The 15,559-nt window shown below is 42.5% G+C and overlaps 1 protein-coding gene across 1 annotated transcript; it reads left to right on the top strand.

The window, feature by feature from the left end:
- The first annotated feature begins 2,714 nt into the window (after positions 1 to 2,714).
- On the top strand, positions 2,715 to 14,850 carry SPRYD7 (SPRY domain containing 7). The gene is made up of 5 exons (XM_014966176.1): positions 2,715 to 2,871; positions 4,779 to 4,895; positions 7,913 to 8,079; positions 9,732 to 9,834; positions 13,624 to 14,850. Exons 1-5 carry the CDS (start codon positions 2,766 to 2,768, stop codon positions 13,719 to 13,721), a joined length of 591 nt encoding a protein of 196 aa, XP_014821662.1. The 5' UTR covers positions 2,715 to 2,765; the 3' UTR covers positions 13,722 to 14,850.
- The last annotated feature ends 709 nt before the right edge of the window (positions 14,851 to 15,559 follow it).

Here is a 15,559-nt window from a genome sequence, read left to right as displayed (position 1 = left end):
AACGAGCTACCAATGAGAATCATGATGCCCTCCATACGAAATAAATAAACATCAGTTTCCACCTAATATTTACTTCTTAGAAGTTCAACACTAATCCCATTTGGCATATTTTAAGGAAGTGAGCTCTTGACCCCAAATGTTTATGGGCTGTAACAGTGAGTCCAATAAAAGAAAGGAAGCATATTTTAAAGCTGCTCTTAAAATCAGATTGGTTTTAGCCACAATTTTGAGAAAGACTGCGTTTCACCTCATGTTTCAAGTAAAGCGGTAAGTGTGACTGATACAGCCCATTCAGACCAATAAGATAGTTCTTGCTATGAGGATTTCTTTTAACAAGGGTTTTTGAATGTCCGCTTAACACACACCCCCCCTCCCCAGACAGATAACATTGTACCACATGGGTTACATTAGTTGCATCATATTATATACTGTAATAAAATGCTTAGGGAGCTTTCTAGGTGAAATACGGCAAAATAAGACAACAGCTGAAAATCATGAGAAACACCAACTTAATCCCAAATTGGTTTGGAGATAAATAAGCCTTTAAATACATGTATTTAAAGGATCGACTCTCTGCAAAATATTCTAGGTCAGCATTCTATGGCACAATATTTATTGGACATTTTTCTGTAGATAAGTAAAAATGTGAGGTAGGTACAGGTGGGCTCCTATAACCATGTTATCACTATTTACTGTATTTGTTGGAGCCCAGTTTGTGGCCCCTGTTCTGGATGCTCTGTGCTGTAGGGACAGCTCTAGGTCTTTTGCTAAAGAAACACTTCTGTAACCCGAAGGCCACAAGTGAAGCTACAGCTTTTTAAATTACGTGGCATTCTGCCTCTATGAATGGGACAAAGGGTGCCAAAGTGTGCTTTCCAAAAAAAACCAAAAAAACAGATCAGCGCAATGACAGCATGCTGGCTTTCCACTGTAGCAGTCTTTACGGTGGAGTTTGACTGGTTGTGCTGGTTTGAGGCAAAACAGAACCAATTTTCTCTTCAGTAATTTTACTTTTCAGTTAAGCCTCTTCTGACTAACTGAACTCTCTGAAATTAACAGACACTGTCCGCTTCCAGAGTGATAAAACCTGATTGCTTCTAATTTATGCCAAGGCATGGTACACAGAGAGGCTCTTGCTTGTACTTACTGCGGTAACAACCAAGGTCAGCTCACTTTATTTGCCCTGTTGGAGGGTCGGAAGCAGACGATTTTACTTTTCAGTTAAGCCTCTTCTGACTAACTGAACTCTCTGAAATTAACAGACACTGTCCGCTTCCAGAGTGATAAAACCTGATTGCTTCTAATTTATGCCAAGGCATGGTACACAGAGAGGCTCTTGCTTGTACTTACTGCGGTAACAACCAAGGTCAGCTCACTTTATTTGCCCTGTTGGAGGGTCGGAAGCAGACGAGTGTAGAGGGGTCCCACCTGCAGGGAGGAGCGGACAGGAGAGGTGACCCACAACTGACCAACGGGGTATTCCATCCCACCTGCATCATGCTCAGTATAAAACTGAGGGATCAAAGGGTCAGCACTTTCTTTCTTCAATGGCTGGCATCCGAGGAGGACTCTGTCTGTTTGTCTGCCTTGATCCATGTGTTCCTAAATACAGTTCTGGAATCTGGTTCCTGTCACTGAATCCAGTCTGGGACTTTCCCAGTGCAAGCCCGTGAGGTGATCATCGTTTTGTATATATCGTATCTGTTTCATTTTTTTATTTTTATGATGCTTTTAATGTTTTCATTAAAGCAGTTTAGTTTCTTTTACACCCATCAGTCTCTTCCTCTCTCTTCCTCCTCTCCCTGAAGGGAGATGCTCTCAAAAAGAGCCTCTCTCGTTCGTTTCAGTGGCCAGTCCAGTCCGGAGTAAATAAGGCAAAACACTCTGCCGAAGCTTTTGAACAGATGGGAAAGTCCTCCAGAAGCAAACAGGACCCCAAAAAGTTCAGAGTTAAGACGTACTAGCCGGGCAGGTCTGGAAGATGAGGAGAAAGGACAACCCCCGGGGAGCGAACGCCATGGAGGCAGGCAGGAGAGTTGGCTGGGCCCTGGGCCTTTCGCTTCACACAGCCCTGTCTCTTTTTCACTTTTCCAAGAAAGAATTAAAAAAATAGAATAAAAAAAAAAAAAAAAAAAAAAAAAGAAAGAAAGAAAGAAGATAAATGTGGTTCTTGTTACTTGGAGCCAGCAATAACCGACCAGTAAATTTCCATGAAGGAGTCCCTTCCCAGATGGCCCAGCACGGTGAAGTTTGTTGATGTGATACCTACCAGCTGCCCATCATGATTACTCTCCTCTTTTATATATATATATATAAATTGTCCTTTATTTTTATAAATAAATTGTCCTTTGGGTGGCCGTGTGCTGGGGCTGCAGCCGGCCCAGCGCTGAGCCGCCTCAGGCCACCGCCACATTCAGACACAGCTCCTCAGACGAGGAGGAGGAGAAGAGTGGCTTTCCAGCTGCACCCTTTTTAATTTAAAATTTCCTGAGGAAAGACAGAGGGTTTTTAACGGGAATTTTTTTTTTTTCTGTGGTCAGACCGTGCTCGATTTGACGATACCCCCGGGGGTTCCGTCGCCCCCGGGAGGGCGCTGCCCGCCATCTCCCGCCGCCTCCCGCCATGTCGGGCGGCGGGGAAGGGAAGGAGGGCGGGAAGCCCGCCAGCCCCCGCCGAGACCTCCCGCCCGCCAGGGGGCGCTGCGCCCGCCCTCACCCCGTCCCGCCGGCCTTGCGTCTGGGCGGGGCGGCGGGGTCCGGCCGGTCATGGCCGCCTCCGTGTTTTGCTGCTGCTCCTGGTGGAGGGATGGCGGCGCCGGCCACATCCCGCTGAAGGAGATGCCGGCGGTGCATCTCGACACACAGCGCATGGGTAAGCGGGGCGGGGGGCCCGGGTCTCCCCTCACTCAGCCGTGGCGGGCCGGAGCTGGGGGGTCCGAGGAGCGGCGGCGGCAGCGCAGGCCCGGCGCCCGGGGGGCGGCAGGGGGGAAGCCGTGAGGGAGAGAAGGAGGGAGGGCTGGCGAGCGACTGGGGCTGCCTGTCCCCGGGGAGCTTGGGGTGGTGGGCTGCCAGGGCATTCTAATACGGTGTCATTCCGAAGGGGAAACTTTAAGATGGCCCTTTAAAGTTTATCCTCTCACCTCTCAGTGAAGCACCCTGGGGAAGAAGCTTTCAGGGCTACTTTGTCAGAAGGATTTGGTAGTTTCCAGGAAAAAAAAAAAGAAAAAACCCACACCTGATTTTGGTTTCAATTCAGTTGAAGCTTGACAGCAGAATGAGTAGGTGGGAGAGTGCCTGAGTGCCAGAGGGGATGTGTGAGGGGGACGGCTGCCTGCTGGGGATGAAGGTCTTGGTCAGGTCAGGCCAGGGGTGGTGGTTCAGAGCAGAAGGGGACAGCTACGGCAATGGAGGCACATTGTCTTGTCTATTCTGCTCTTTAAACGTCATCCTTAGGATGAGCTGTCCACAAAACCATGCCTGGTGTTTTAATTGAGGGTGGAAGTGACCAGGGCCAGCTGCAGCAAAGCTGGTGAAGGAGCTGGGAAGAAAGCGGTGTGGTCGATCCAGGGTCTAGTGCTCAAGCATTATGTAGCCTGCTTTTATTCAGTTGTATCAGTGGATCTTGGCTATATCACACGCTCTTGACCACGACAACAGTATTTAAAGATGAAGTCTTCCACTTCCAGTGCTCAAGCGTAATTATTAGCCTGCTTTTATACAGTTTCACTGAATTTCACTGAATTTCACTGAATTTTAGAGTTGGAAGGGACCATAGAGATCATCTAGTCCAACTCCCCTGCTGAAGCAGGATTGCCTAGAGCTAGAGCATGTTACTCAGGACTGCATCCAGGCGGGTCTTGAAAATCTCCAAGGAAGGGGACTCCACAACCTCCCTGGGCAGCCTGTTCCAGGGCTCTGTCACCCTCACCGTGAAGAAGTTTCTCCTCATATTTGAGTGGAACCTCTTATGTTCCAACTTGTGCCCGTTGCCCCTCGTCCTCTCACTGGGAACAACTGAAAAGAGTCTGGCTCCCTCCTCCTTCAACCCTCCCTTGAGATACTTGTAGGCATTGATAAGGTCTCCCCTCAGCCTTCTCTTCTCCAGACTAAAGAGTCTCAGCTCTCTCAGCCTTTCTTCATAAGGGAGATGCTCCAATCCTTGAATCAGTTGTATCAGTGGATCTTGCCTCTCTCCCATGTTCTTGACCATGACAACAGTATTTAAAGATGAAGTCTTCCACTGGAGAAGGAAAACTTAGCAGAGGATTTTTTTTCTCTCTGCAGGCATGTTTCTAATGAAAGGATTTTTTTTTTCAGAGAATAATTAAACACTTTGCAATTCCATCAAGCGTTTCTACCGGATGTGTTATTCCTTCTCTTTGCAGAATTTTTTTTTCTCCAGTGTATAGAGACAGGGTACAGGGCTTTGTTCTCACAGTGACCCTTGCTGACTAAATTGTAAGTTATGCTTCTGATGTGGTTGAGCAAAGGTTGTAATCAGCATGGTGCTGTAAAACCCAAGAGGCGAAATTAGAGCAGTGTATAGATTTTAAGTAAATAAACCCTACTTGAAAGATGAACTAGCCTGTAAACAGCTTTCCTTTTTCTTACTTCAAAGCATGGCCCATCATCATAATTGTCATGGGCTAATGAAGCTTTTACTTGGGGCAGAAAGAACAAAAACGGTTCATAACGTTTAGGGCTTTTAAGGGCTGCTTCCAGACTTCTAAAAAAGTTTTCAAATTTTGCATTTTGTTTTGTTTTGTTTTCTGCTTGCAGGAACAGACGTTGTCATTGTTAAAAATGGCAGAAGAATATGTGGCACGGGAGGCTGCTTAGCCAATGCACCTTTGCATCAGAACAAGAGCTATTTTGAGTTTAAAATCCAGTCCACAGGTTAGTCAGCAAAAATGTACAACTTTAAACTTGGAAGGTATGTCAGGTTGCCTGCTGATGGTCATATCTCCAGTACCCAGCACATGCATCTTTCTAATTGAGTCCTTGAACTTGTGAACATTGGAGAGTTTGATAAGTTGTCATTGTATAAAAGGAAATTTTTTTTTTCTTTTTTTCTTTTAAATTGTGATTCAGAAATATTAAAAAGAATGGTAAGTATATTACTAAAGGAGTGCAAATACTAAAACACCATATTGTTTTGTATGCTGTTACATGCATGTTTTTCAGTTAGGATTTTTTAGAAATGTGGTTTTGGTAAATAAATGCTTATCACCGCTTTAACCACTGTAGCTATGAAGTTTTGTTTTTTTTTTTAATAGTGCAGTTTATCCAGCAGTATTTGTAGCTATTTGTCTACCTTCATTTGCTTTCAGCATGCACTGTGTTTGCACAAGCAACAGTAATGCTCCTTGTGCTACACTTTGCTCTTCAAATCAAATGTGCAGCACTTATTCTGACACTGCCCTGTCAAGAGGAGCCTTTCAACACCCTGTTTATTTGTTTTGCACAGATCTAATGCAAGGCAGCTGAAAGTGAACAAAATTTAGAAGCATTATGCTTTTACTGATACTGTCAGTTGCATTAGTACAGAGTGCAATAGTACACTAAAATCAGCCTGTATTTTTAAAAACAACAGACACTGTGAAAATGAAACTGTTCTTTCCTTAAGTGTGTAGGGAGAGGGAAGAAGAAGAAAAGTGTTAGTCCAGAGACAGGCCTTATGATACCAGTTGGAGCTTGAATGTGGCACTTTTTGGGGAAAGGTTGTTTGCATTCAGCTTGATTGGAGTGCAGGCAGTGTGAACACACATCTGTCTAAAACATCTTGCAATCAAAACAGTTTTTTTAGTTTTAAACTACATGTAAACCCAAGCTCAGTCTTGGCAATTTTAGTATCCTTTCTGTTGGGGGAAGAATCCACTGCAGCTGTTGTTCATAAATGGTCATTATTCGCTCAGACACAGTGTCCATGTTCTTATACTTAATTTGATAAACACAGAAAATAAAATTCTAGTCCTTGTGAGCTGTGTCTTGTGTATTCCTGTGCTCCAAGGCAGGAAAACTGTGTATCACTTAGCTTAAAACTTTAATTCCCGGAAGTATTCCTGCACACTCTCTTAGGGGTCATCTGTGGGGTCACCCTGATTATTGGAAAGTTTTCTGAAGTCAGTTCTGAATCTTGTTCACACTCTTGTCCTTTTCATTTTGGACATGTAAGTATTAGAATAAATTGTTCTGCAGTTTTGTCTTTTGAAACTAATTTTCTTACATTTTTGCCTCATGTTAGTCTTCTGTAGATTAAACAGTCCCAGGTTTTCTTCGTTGTCTCATTATAGGTAATGTTTTTACACTTCTGTTTGGTTTTGTGGTTTCTTCTAGAATATCCCTAATTGACCTAATTTGTCTTGAGGTAGGATGCTTAAGATGGATGCTCTGTTCGAGTTGCAATAGACATCCTTTGTCTGCTTTATACATGCCATACATCCAGAAGCTTTTCACAACAGGAGGACACAGACCACGCTCAGCTTATGATCTGTGATAACGCCAAAATTGTATTCTATGAACTGGCTGCCAAGCCCATATTGTATTTGTGCCACGTACTGTTCCTACTTACTTGCTGTTCTTTGTAACTCAGAAAAAGCAAATGCATTCTCCTTATTTCAGACCTCTTAACCAGTTTGTCAGGATCATTTAAAACTTGAGGGGCCTCTGAAGAGCTTGCAGTCCTGTCAGGTTGGTATTTGCAGCACATTTAATAAGCCCATCGTCACGTTACCCAAGTCATTGGTGTGAATACGTCACAGTGTCTGACCTTGGGCATTCAGTACAAAACCTCAAACCCCACTTGAGTCATCTTTTTTGATTTGACACAGTACTACTGATGAGTAGTCCTGGAATACAGTTTTCTAACCAGCTGTGCATTCCTATTGCTCTGTCTAGACCATGTTTTTGTAATTTGACTATTTCAATGTTGTATGAGGTTCAGAAACATTACCAAATTAAGATCTGTCATACTTACGAATTCTCCTTTTTCCCTAAGACTAGTCTAACCAGCTGAAAAAGAAAATTGTTTTGTTCAGAAATCCATGCTAGTTGGATGCATTTTTTACCTCCTCCTACAGTCTCAGAGTTTGTTTTCAGTATTTTTCTGGGAATAAAAGTTAAGCTAAGTGGTTACAATTATCTGGACCTTTCTTTTTCAGGATAGATGCTGTTTATCTTCAGTCTCTTCTGACTGCTTGTACTTGGTCTGGCCAGGATGGAGTTAATTTCCTTCAGATCAGCTCCTGTGGTGCTGTGTTTTAGATTGGTGACCAAAACAATAATGATATCACACTAATGTTTTAGCTATTGCTGAGCAGCGTTTGGGCAGCATCAAGGCCGCCTTTGTTTCTCGTTCAGTGCCCTCAAGTGAAGAAGACTGGGGGGGCACAAGAGGTTGGGAGGGGACACAACCAGGTGGATGACCTAAACTAACCAAGGAGATGTTCCATGCCACACAATGCTGTACAGAAAAAGGGAGAGGAGAGGATTTAGGGAGGTTAGCAATCTCCTGCTTGGGAATTGGCTGGGCGTCAGTCTGCCTGTGGGAGGTAGTGAGTCATTGCTTTCACATCTTTTTTTTTTTTGTTGCTTGTTTTCTTTTCTTTCCTTCCACTTCTCCTTTGCTTATTAAACAATTTTTATCTTTATGCGCAAGTTTTTTCCTTCCTTTCCTCTTCTTCTCCTTCCTTTCCTCTTCTTCTGTCCCACTGGGGGGAAGTGAGTGAGTGGCTGGGTGGTATGTAGCTGTCTACCAGGGCTAACCCACAATAGTCCTGGTGCTTCCAAGAGATATTTACTGGTAGTACTGCCATGGCACCAGTTAGAAACAAATTCTTTATTCTGTCCTGCTTCAGTCAGATAGTCTTCAAAATAATGTTTTTTTTAATTATCATGTTCATGTCACGTTTTAGGGATTTGGGGTATTGGAGTTGCAACCCAGAAAGCAAACTTGAATCAAATTCCACTTGGTCGAGATGTCCATAGCCTGGTGATGAGGAATGATGGAGCTCTCTACTATAACAATGAGGAGAAAAATAGACTACCAGCAAACAGCCTTCCTCAGGAGGGCGACGTGGTGGTGAGTTTCTTAAGGTTTCTTTCTTTTCCTCAGCTGTTCCGAGATTCCTCGTATTTACAGCTGGGTGGTCAGACTGACTGTTTCAGTCACATTGTTTGGCCTGCATCTCCCCCTTTGGAAAGAACCCATAAAAGTTCCTATTACATTTGAATGGATCAGCAGCCTGGATGCTTGTGAACTTCATTCTCAGCATTGATATGTTTCTGAATGAGGGACAGACTTCACCAGTGTTTGACAAGTAGCATCTAATGCTGTGTTGCAGTCTGGTTGCAGTATCTACCTGACGGGTAACTCCCATCTCAAGGATCCTACGTTGTTTGAGGTGGGACCTTCCTGAACAAATGATGTGCTGGAATGTATTACATAGCTACACGCCATGCCTGGCTGAACTCAAGATCCAGTCGTGAACTGGTTAATGATTGGAAGAATGGAGCTGAGCAGAGATAGGTCCTGGGTGATGGATGAATTGTATTTTTAGCTAAATTTTTGTAGGGAAGGAGAGATATTAAGTGGGGAAGGTGTAATGCTCACTGGGAAAACGATGAAGAATGAGGGCAAATGGAGAACCCTAAGATTTTTTTGTTTCTTACTTTTACAGGTTTCGCAAAACATCCTTAAATTACTTTGTTTAAAGGGTTTTGTGTTATTGCTGTCATTTTCCTCAATGTCCTGATAGAGATTTATTTTCAAAAATATATGGGAGCAACGCAATGAAATTTACACCATTTATCACCACTACTTTTTCTTGCTCGGTAATTTTACCTCTATATAGCAATGGTTGGAAATTTCATCCTTAGAAGCCTAAATAGCTAAGGTTGACTCCTCTCCCTTTTACCCTCAGATACTCTATTGTTCTTTTAATCCCCTTCTGAAACTGTTTTTGTGAAGGGTTGCAGACACAAAAATACTGTCTGAACAGCTTCAGCTAATAGCAAAAAAGTAGCTGATGCGTTATTGCTAATTCCCCAGTTTTCATAAATTTCAATTTATTTTGTCCTGGCACGAAAATAAATTTCCGAAGTAGTGTATGACAACACAAATTGTCACACTCAGCTGTACCAAAACCATTTAGCCACCAAATAAGTAATTTATTATCTTGTTAGTGTTTGCTTTCTGCTCTGTAGTCAGCGTATTTATAGCATTGTGTATGAAACCACGGTCTTTTGATGCTGGCAGGGAAAATGAGCTGAGGGAGGTTTCAATATGGAAGTATGGACAGATTAATGTAATTCATAGCATCACTGTTTATTAAAGTTATTTCCACGAGGAGATACAAACAAGAGGATTGCAATCTGCTTAATATTTAAAAGAATTGAAAATTTTGTGTTTCTTTAACAAGGTGAAGAATAGCCTGAAAACTTGTTTTGTGAACTTGTCTTTAGTAAGATGCAGCGTGCAGTACTGTGCTGCACGCAAATCGAAGGAGCGTTAAGGAATCCTGAGTATTTGAAAATACAAATGTTACTGGTCATTTATTAACTTCTAGTCCTTTGCAGGAATATTTCAAGTGAGGTTTTCTAGGATGCTGTGGTTTGCATAATGGTGTTTAAATTTGCCGGTAGCTAAGAAAGCTAAATTAAATGGCAATCTATGTGTATTAACTTGTTGATGCTTTCTTTTTTTTTTTTTTGTTAATTTTCTGTACTTTGTAGGGCATTACATATGACCATGTAGAATTAAATGTATATTTAAATGGGAAGAACATGCATTGTCCAGCTTCAGGAATCCGAGGGACTGTCTATCCAGTGGTCTATGGTACGTCAGCGATTTTCAAACTGTTACACAGTATGGACAATATTTTTGTACCCAGTCTGTCTTCTGAGCCATGTATTCTTCTCTCACTTAGGTGGAACACACATCAATCATTTATTTTTGGCAACTACAATAAATTGCATGAAAATACAAAACTAGGAAAATACAAAAGTGTATTTTTCACCTCATTTTTCATGCTGCTTAATAGCTAGAAAACAAAGCTCCACTTAACTGACGGCTTACAGTGTCCACATCCAACAAGCTGGGGTGTTACTGCACTCAGTCTAAAAATTGCCAGGTAAAAAACCTGTGAAGCAGATGAAAAAAATGAAAAATCAACAAATTTGAAATAATGTGGATTTGTGGTCTGATATGATTTATCTTTGAAGCTTGGTGTTTATGTCTGTTAATTTCACATACTTCATCAATGCATTCAGTATTAAATACCAACAGATACTGAATTGCTGTTTATGTTTTCTTAGGGAAGTGATAACTGTACTGTAGTACTAGTACAGCTGCTTGCTGTGCAGTGGTACAGCTCTTTGCTGTTATACCAAATTGATGCCCAGTTTTGAAATCCATCGATTGGTGAGCGAATTGTGGTAGCTGTTGTGCCAGCAGCTATCAATACAGCGCAGCAGTTCTGAACGAGAAACCTATACCGTATCCAATTAATCCCTGCATAGGCAGTTTAAGAAAGGATTTATGAATTATGGAAGCTGGAATTTGGCCAAGACATGTGTTAACAATTTACTCTTCCAGAACTTGGCGGCGGTTTTGTACTTCCCAAGTAGTCAGAATTCTGTTTAACATCTCATCTGAGTGGCAGCGCTTCCCCGAGCTCAGTGCGTAATCAGCACTATGCTCTGGGCTGGCTTGTACCTTACAGCAAACAATGACTGCTCATCAGATTCCCTGTGTTGCACCATAGAATCATAGAATTGCCCAGGCCGGAAGGGACCTCCAAAGGTCACCTAGTCCGACCTCCCCGCAGTCAGCAGGGACACCCCCAACTAGACCAGGTTGCCCAGGGCCTCGTCGAGCCTCTCCTTGAATATCTCCAGGGAAGGGGCCTCAACCACCTCCCTGGGCAACCTGTTCCAGTGCTCCACCCCCCTCACAGTGAAGAACCCTCTCCTAATCTCCAGTCTAAATCTGTTCCCCTCCAGCTTGAAGCCATTGCCCCTCGTCCCGTCGCTGCAGGCCTTTCTAAACAGGTTCTCCCCAGCCTTCATGTAGGCTCCCTTCAGGTACTGGAAGGCTGCTATTAGGTCTCCCCGGAGCCTCCTCTTCTTCAGGCTGAACAACCCCAGCTCCCTCAGCCTGTCCTCGTAGCAGAGGTGCTCCAACCCCCTGATCATCCTTGTGGCCCTCCTCTGGACCCTCTCCATCAGGTCTATATCCTTCTTATATTGAGGGCTCCAGACCTGCACACAGTACTCCAGGTGAGGTCTCACCAGAGCAGAGCAAAGTGGCAGAAGCACCTCTCTGGACCTGCTGGCAACGCATCTTTTGATGCAGCCCAGGATGCGATTGGCCTTCTGGGCTGCAGCTGCACACTGCATACCATCTCCAGTTTATTCCTGTGTGAGCTTCATCTAAATAGTAGCCTCTTCTAAAATCGTTTTGCTCTTGAGATACCATTAGCTTATATGCTGTGGATAATTTTTTCATTTCTTGGCTGGCTCGTAGTGAACTGTTGGCACGTTCCCAATTGTATCGAGACACAATTTTAATATTGAATTTTTATGAACAGGAAGAAAGTACTCTCGATGTGTTGTAGAGCTTTTGGAGTCTGTAAACGTAGCTGACAAATTCTATCTTTCCAAGCTACTGTGTTGTAGGACACATGTTGTGATGTGTCGTTAGGCCACATGATGGCGCTGCTGAAATGCTGTGGCAGAGGAGCTGCCCTGCAGCACTGCGGGACCTCCTGCTGCAAAACCCTGAGCAGCGGGAAGAGAGTTGCTGGGGGATAATTGATTATTGCATCGTCCCTGTATTTTGGAAACGGTTTTACATAGTATGGAGAACGCATAGGATGGAGGTCGCTTCCAGAAGACATCGGGTGGCCTGTTAGCCTACTGTAAATACCCTTTTCTCTGGCTAAAGAAGTTCTGTGTCTGGGGAAAGCAGTGACCTTTTATTGCCAGGCTCTTACTATCATCAGTACCTGAAGGGAGCCTACATGAAGGCTGGGGAGAACCTGTTTACAAAGGCCTGCAGTGACAGGACGAGGGGCAGTGGCTTCAAGCTGGAGGGGAACAGATTTAGATTGGAGATTAGGAGAGGGTTCTTCACTGTGAGGGTAGTGGAGCACTGGAACAGGTTGCCCAGGGAGGTGGTTGAGGCCCCATCCCTGGAGATATTCAAGGAGAGGCTCGATGAGGCCCTGGGCAACCTGGTCTAGTTGGGGGTGTCCCTGCTGACTGCGGGGGGGTCGGACTAGATGACCTTTGGAGGTCCCTTCCGGCCTGGGCAATTCTATGATTCTATGATCTTCTACAAGTGAGCATAATTTCATCATAATTATCATGTCTCCTATATAGAGCTATAACAATTGCAGCCCACAAATTGCTTTTGCATGGTACTTATTTGGTATAAATGTGAACTATAAATGTCCTTAATTCAATGTGGACTTCTGGTCGTGTGAAGGGACTTGACCATAGAGAAGAGAGTCTCTTAAGCATTTACCCTATCCATAATTCAGGCTAGAACTATAGATATCTTTTTAAAAAGAAATGTGATAGAGCAGGCAAACGTGGTGTCAAGTCTGGGAATGTAAAACAGAAAAGTGGACTTAAAGATTGTTCCCTACAGCAGCTGTACCTCAGGCCCTTTTGCAGAAGTGAGATGTAAACACTACATAAGCAGTACAGAACTGTACGAATATATTAATAGGAGTTTTAACTGAGCCTAGAAGGGAAAAATTCCTACCTTGGCTCCAAGATATCTAAATTCCAGCCCAAAATATGGAGATAAAGCTTTTCTATTTTGATCTAGTGTTGCTAGTGTACCAGCTTCATCTTGGAAGAAGTTGTCTGTGAAAGAGATCTTGATTCCTGACTGGTTTGGTATTTCAGTTTGCTAATGAAATACATGAAAACTTTGCTCTGGAAATCCTCAGCTTTTTTTTTTTTTTTTATATTCTACATTGAAGGTAGAAACACTTGTGTCTCAGATTATGCAGGGGGTCCAAAACTGGGGGAGGTATTACATAAAACCATTAACTTCCAACTGAAAGAAGCAGTCAAGAAGCTCTCTCTGGATCACATGCTAAAACAGATGGTCTGACGCCAACAATTGCAGACGTTTGAAACCTTGTAAACCTCCAGAAAAACCATTGCAGAGAGGTGATGCTCCAGCAGAATTAGGAAGTGGACAAAAAAATATGCAGCTGAGGAGGTGACAGCCCTGCAACGTGTAGTTGTGGTAGTAGCCCTAGTAGTGCCCTTAATCTATAGATTTCTGGAGAAATAGAATAGAAAAAGTTGAGGGAATTGCCTGAAGCCCTGCTAATGCTCCTGGTGAAATCAGAGGTAGAGTTCACATTCATTTCACCAAGGACCATTAATAACTTCAACAGCAGAAGAGAGATGATTTGCTCTCCTTGTATGTAGGGCTTTAGCAAATTTGTTGAACGTATTTCTTGTAGCTGTATGTATGTAGTGGATGTATTGGAGAATATTTTTCATTGTTTGAGCCTAATGTATAATTAGTAAAATGGTGTAATCGAGGATCAAACTGTAAGTGTTCCTTCTCTGATTCCCTCTCTTTGGTTCTTTTCCGCAGTTGATGACAGTGCCATTCTGGATTGTCAGTTCAGTGAATTTTATCATACACCTCCACCAGGGTTTGAAAAGATCCTCTTTGAGCAGCAAATCTTCTGAATGTCTTCATACCGAAAATTTGCACCCTGCACTGTTACAAAAGCTTTGTCATCCTAAATAAAGCTTCACATTACTTTTAGGAAACATATCTGTATTTTCAGTAAGTACTTGTGACTGTTGTCTGCAGAATTAATATGTGAACTGCAACACCAGTTAACTGTGTTGCAAATACAAGATTTCTGATGATGTTGTGTGGTTGAAAATGAGTGGTTTGGGACAGGGTTTTTCTCTGATTTGTACTTGATGCATAAGGAGACTAAGGGATATTATTGACATCAGTATTACAGTCAATATTTTGAAGAAACTGGCACTCTGTAAAGCCAATAGTTCTTATGCATATGATAGCTATGGAGATGGATAGTTCTCAAGCTGTTTTCCCAACTTTTTGTATTTTGTGTAAAGGAAGCACTGTGTTTCTAGTCTGTGATTTGGAGTTGCGGTGTCCCAGTTGTGCACAGTGACTAATAATACGATGGCATAACTAGCAGCTAGATAATTATTTTTTTTTTCCAAGGTGTAATTTAATCCATTCCCTCAATCTTAGACTTAACAAATATAACTTACCTATTTCTCCTAGCTTTCCGTTTGCTTTTATTGTGACAAATAATAGGACACTTTGTAGTAATACCTTTTTTGTTGATCCTTAAAAACTGAAGGTGAACACTGCCTGTGTGTTCGAGGACCACCATGCTCTGTTACTCTGGTAGGAGAGCAAGTACAGATCACTCAACTGGGGTGTGCAAGTTGCCAGGTGAAGGGTGTGAGATGTTATGCTGAAGCCTTACGTCTAAACTGTACATTAAATTATTCTTTTATGGAATATGGTATTTAATTTCTTTGTGAATCATTTATAAATGATAAATGGCTAAGACATTGTTCTAAAATGTGATGCCCTTGAATATAAATTATGAGATGCTTTTTTTTCCCCTCTGTCGTATTTAGTGTATTTCCTAAAAGAACTTTTATTGTAAAGATAATCTTCATACTGATGGCTTTTTTGTTTGTTTGTTTTGGCTCTTCCTGGGTTAATGCATTTGCATAAATGGATGATTTTATTTAAATATTTTTAGAAATTATCTGATTCTGAAATTTTCAAATACAAACAGCTTTCTCAAAGCCTTTCACCCTATGATTTTCTGCATCTGCCTTTTCATTCTGAGTGGCCCGTTGTTTTCCTTCCTTTTAGCTTTGCTCTCACGTGACAGTGTTGGGTAGAACTTTTCAACCTGAAAGGAGCGATGCCCTTGTCAGCTTTGTGGTATAAGGCTTGGGAGATTAGAGTGCAGCTTTATCATCTCCTCTTGAAATCTGTTCTGCTTTGCTGCCATCAGGTACATAATCTTAAATTACACAAAACATTGGTACGTTTCGTTTCAGTTTCCCCAGTAGCTCTCTCTGGATCACATGCTAAAACAGATGGTCTGACGCCAACAATTGCAGACGTTTGAAACCTTGTAAACCTCCAGAAAAACCATTGCAGAGAGGTGATGCTCCAGCAGAATTAGGAAGTGGACAAAAAAATATGCAGCTGAGGAGGTGACAGCCCTGCAACGTGTAGTTGTGGTAGTAGCCCTAGTAGTGCCCTTAATCTATAGATTTCTGGAGAAATAGAATAGAAAAAGTTGAGGGAATTGCCTGAAGCCCTGCTAATGCTCCTGGTGAAATCAGAGGTAGAGTTCACATTCATTTCACCAAGGACCATTAATAACTTCAACAGCAGAAGAGAGATGATTTGCTCTCCTTGTATGTAGGGCTTTAGCAAATTTGTTGAACGTATTTCTTGTAGCTGTATGTATGTAGTGGATGTATTGGAGAATATTTTTCATTGTTTGAGCCTA

The sequence above is a fragment of the Calidris pugnax genome, unplaced genomic scaffold (assembly GCF_001431845.1).
Source record: "Calidris pugnax isolate Ruff unplaced genomic scaffold, ASM143184v1 scaffold20, whole genome shotgun sequence".
Lineage (NCBI taxonomy): Eukaryota > Metazoa > Chordata > Aves > Charadriiformes > Scolopacidae > Calidris > Calidris pugnax.
This window is presented reverse-complemented; position numbering and strand designations above follow the sequence as displayed.

What these genes read in the sequence shown, in the direction of transcription:
- SPRYD7 (XM_014966176.1), top strand. Translation starts at nt 2,766, where the DNA reads ATGGCCGCCTCCGTGTTTTGCTGCTGCTCCTGGTGGAGGGATGGCGGC. An exon ending in GTTTAAAATCCAGTCCACAG is followed by an intron (nt 4,896 to 7,912) that starts GTTAGTCAGCAA and finishes GTCACGTTTTAG; the next exon opens with GGATTTGGGGTATTGGAGTT. An exon ending in CTCAGGAGGGCGACGTGGTG is followed by an intron (nt 8,080 to 9,731) that starts GTGAGTTTCTTA and finishes TGTACTTTGTAG; the next exon opens with GGCATTACATATGACCATGT.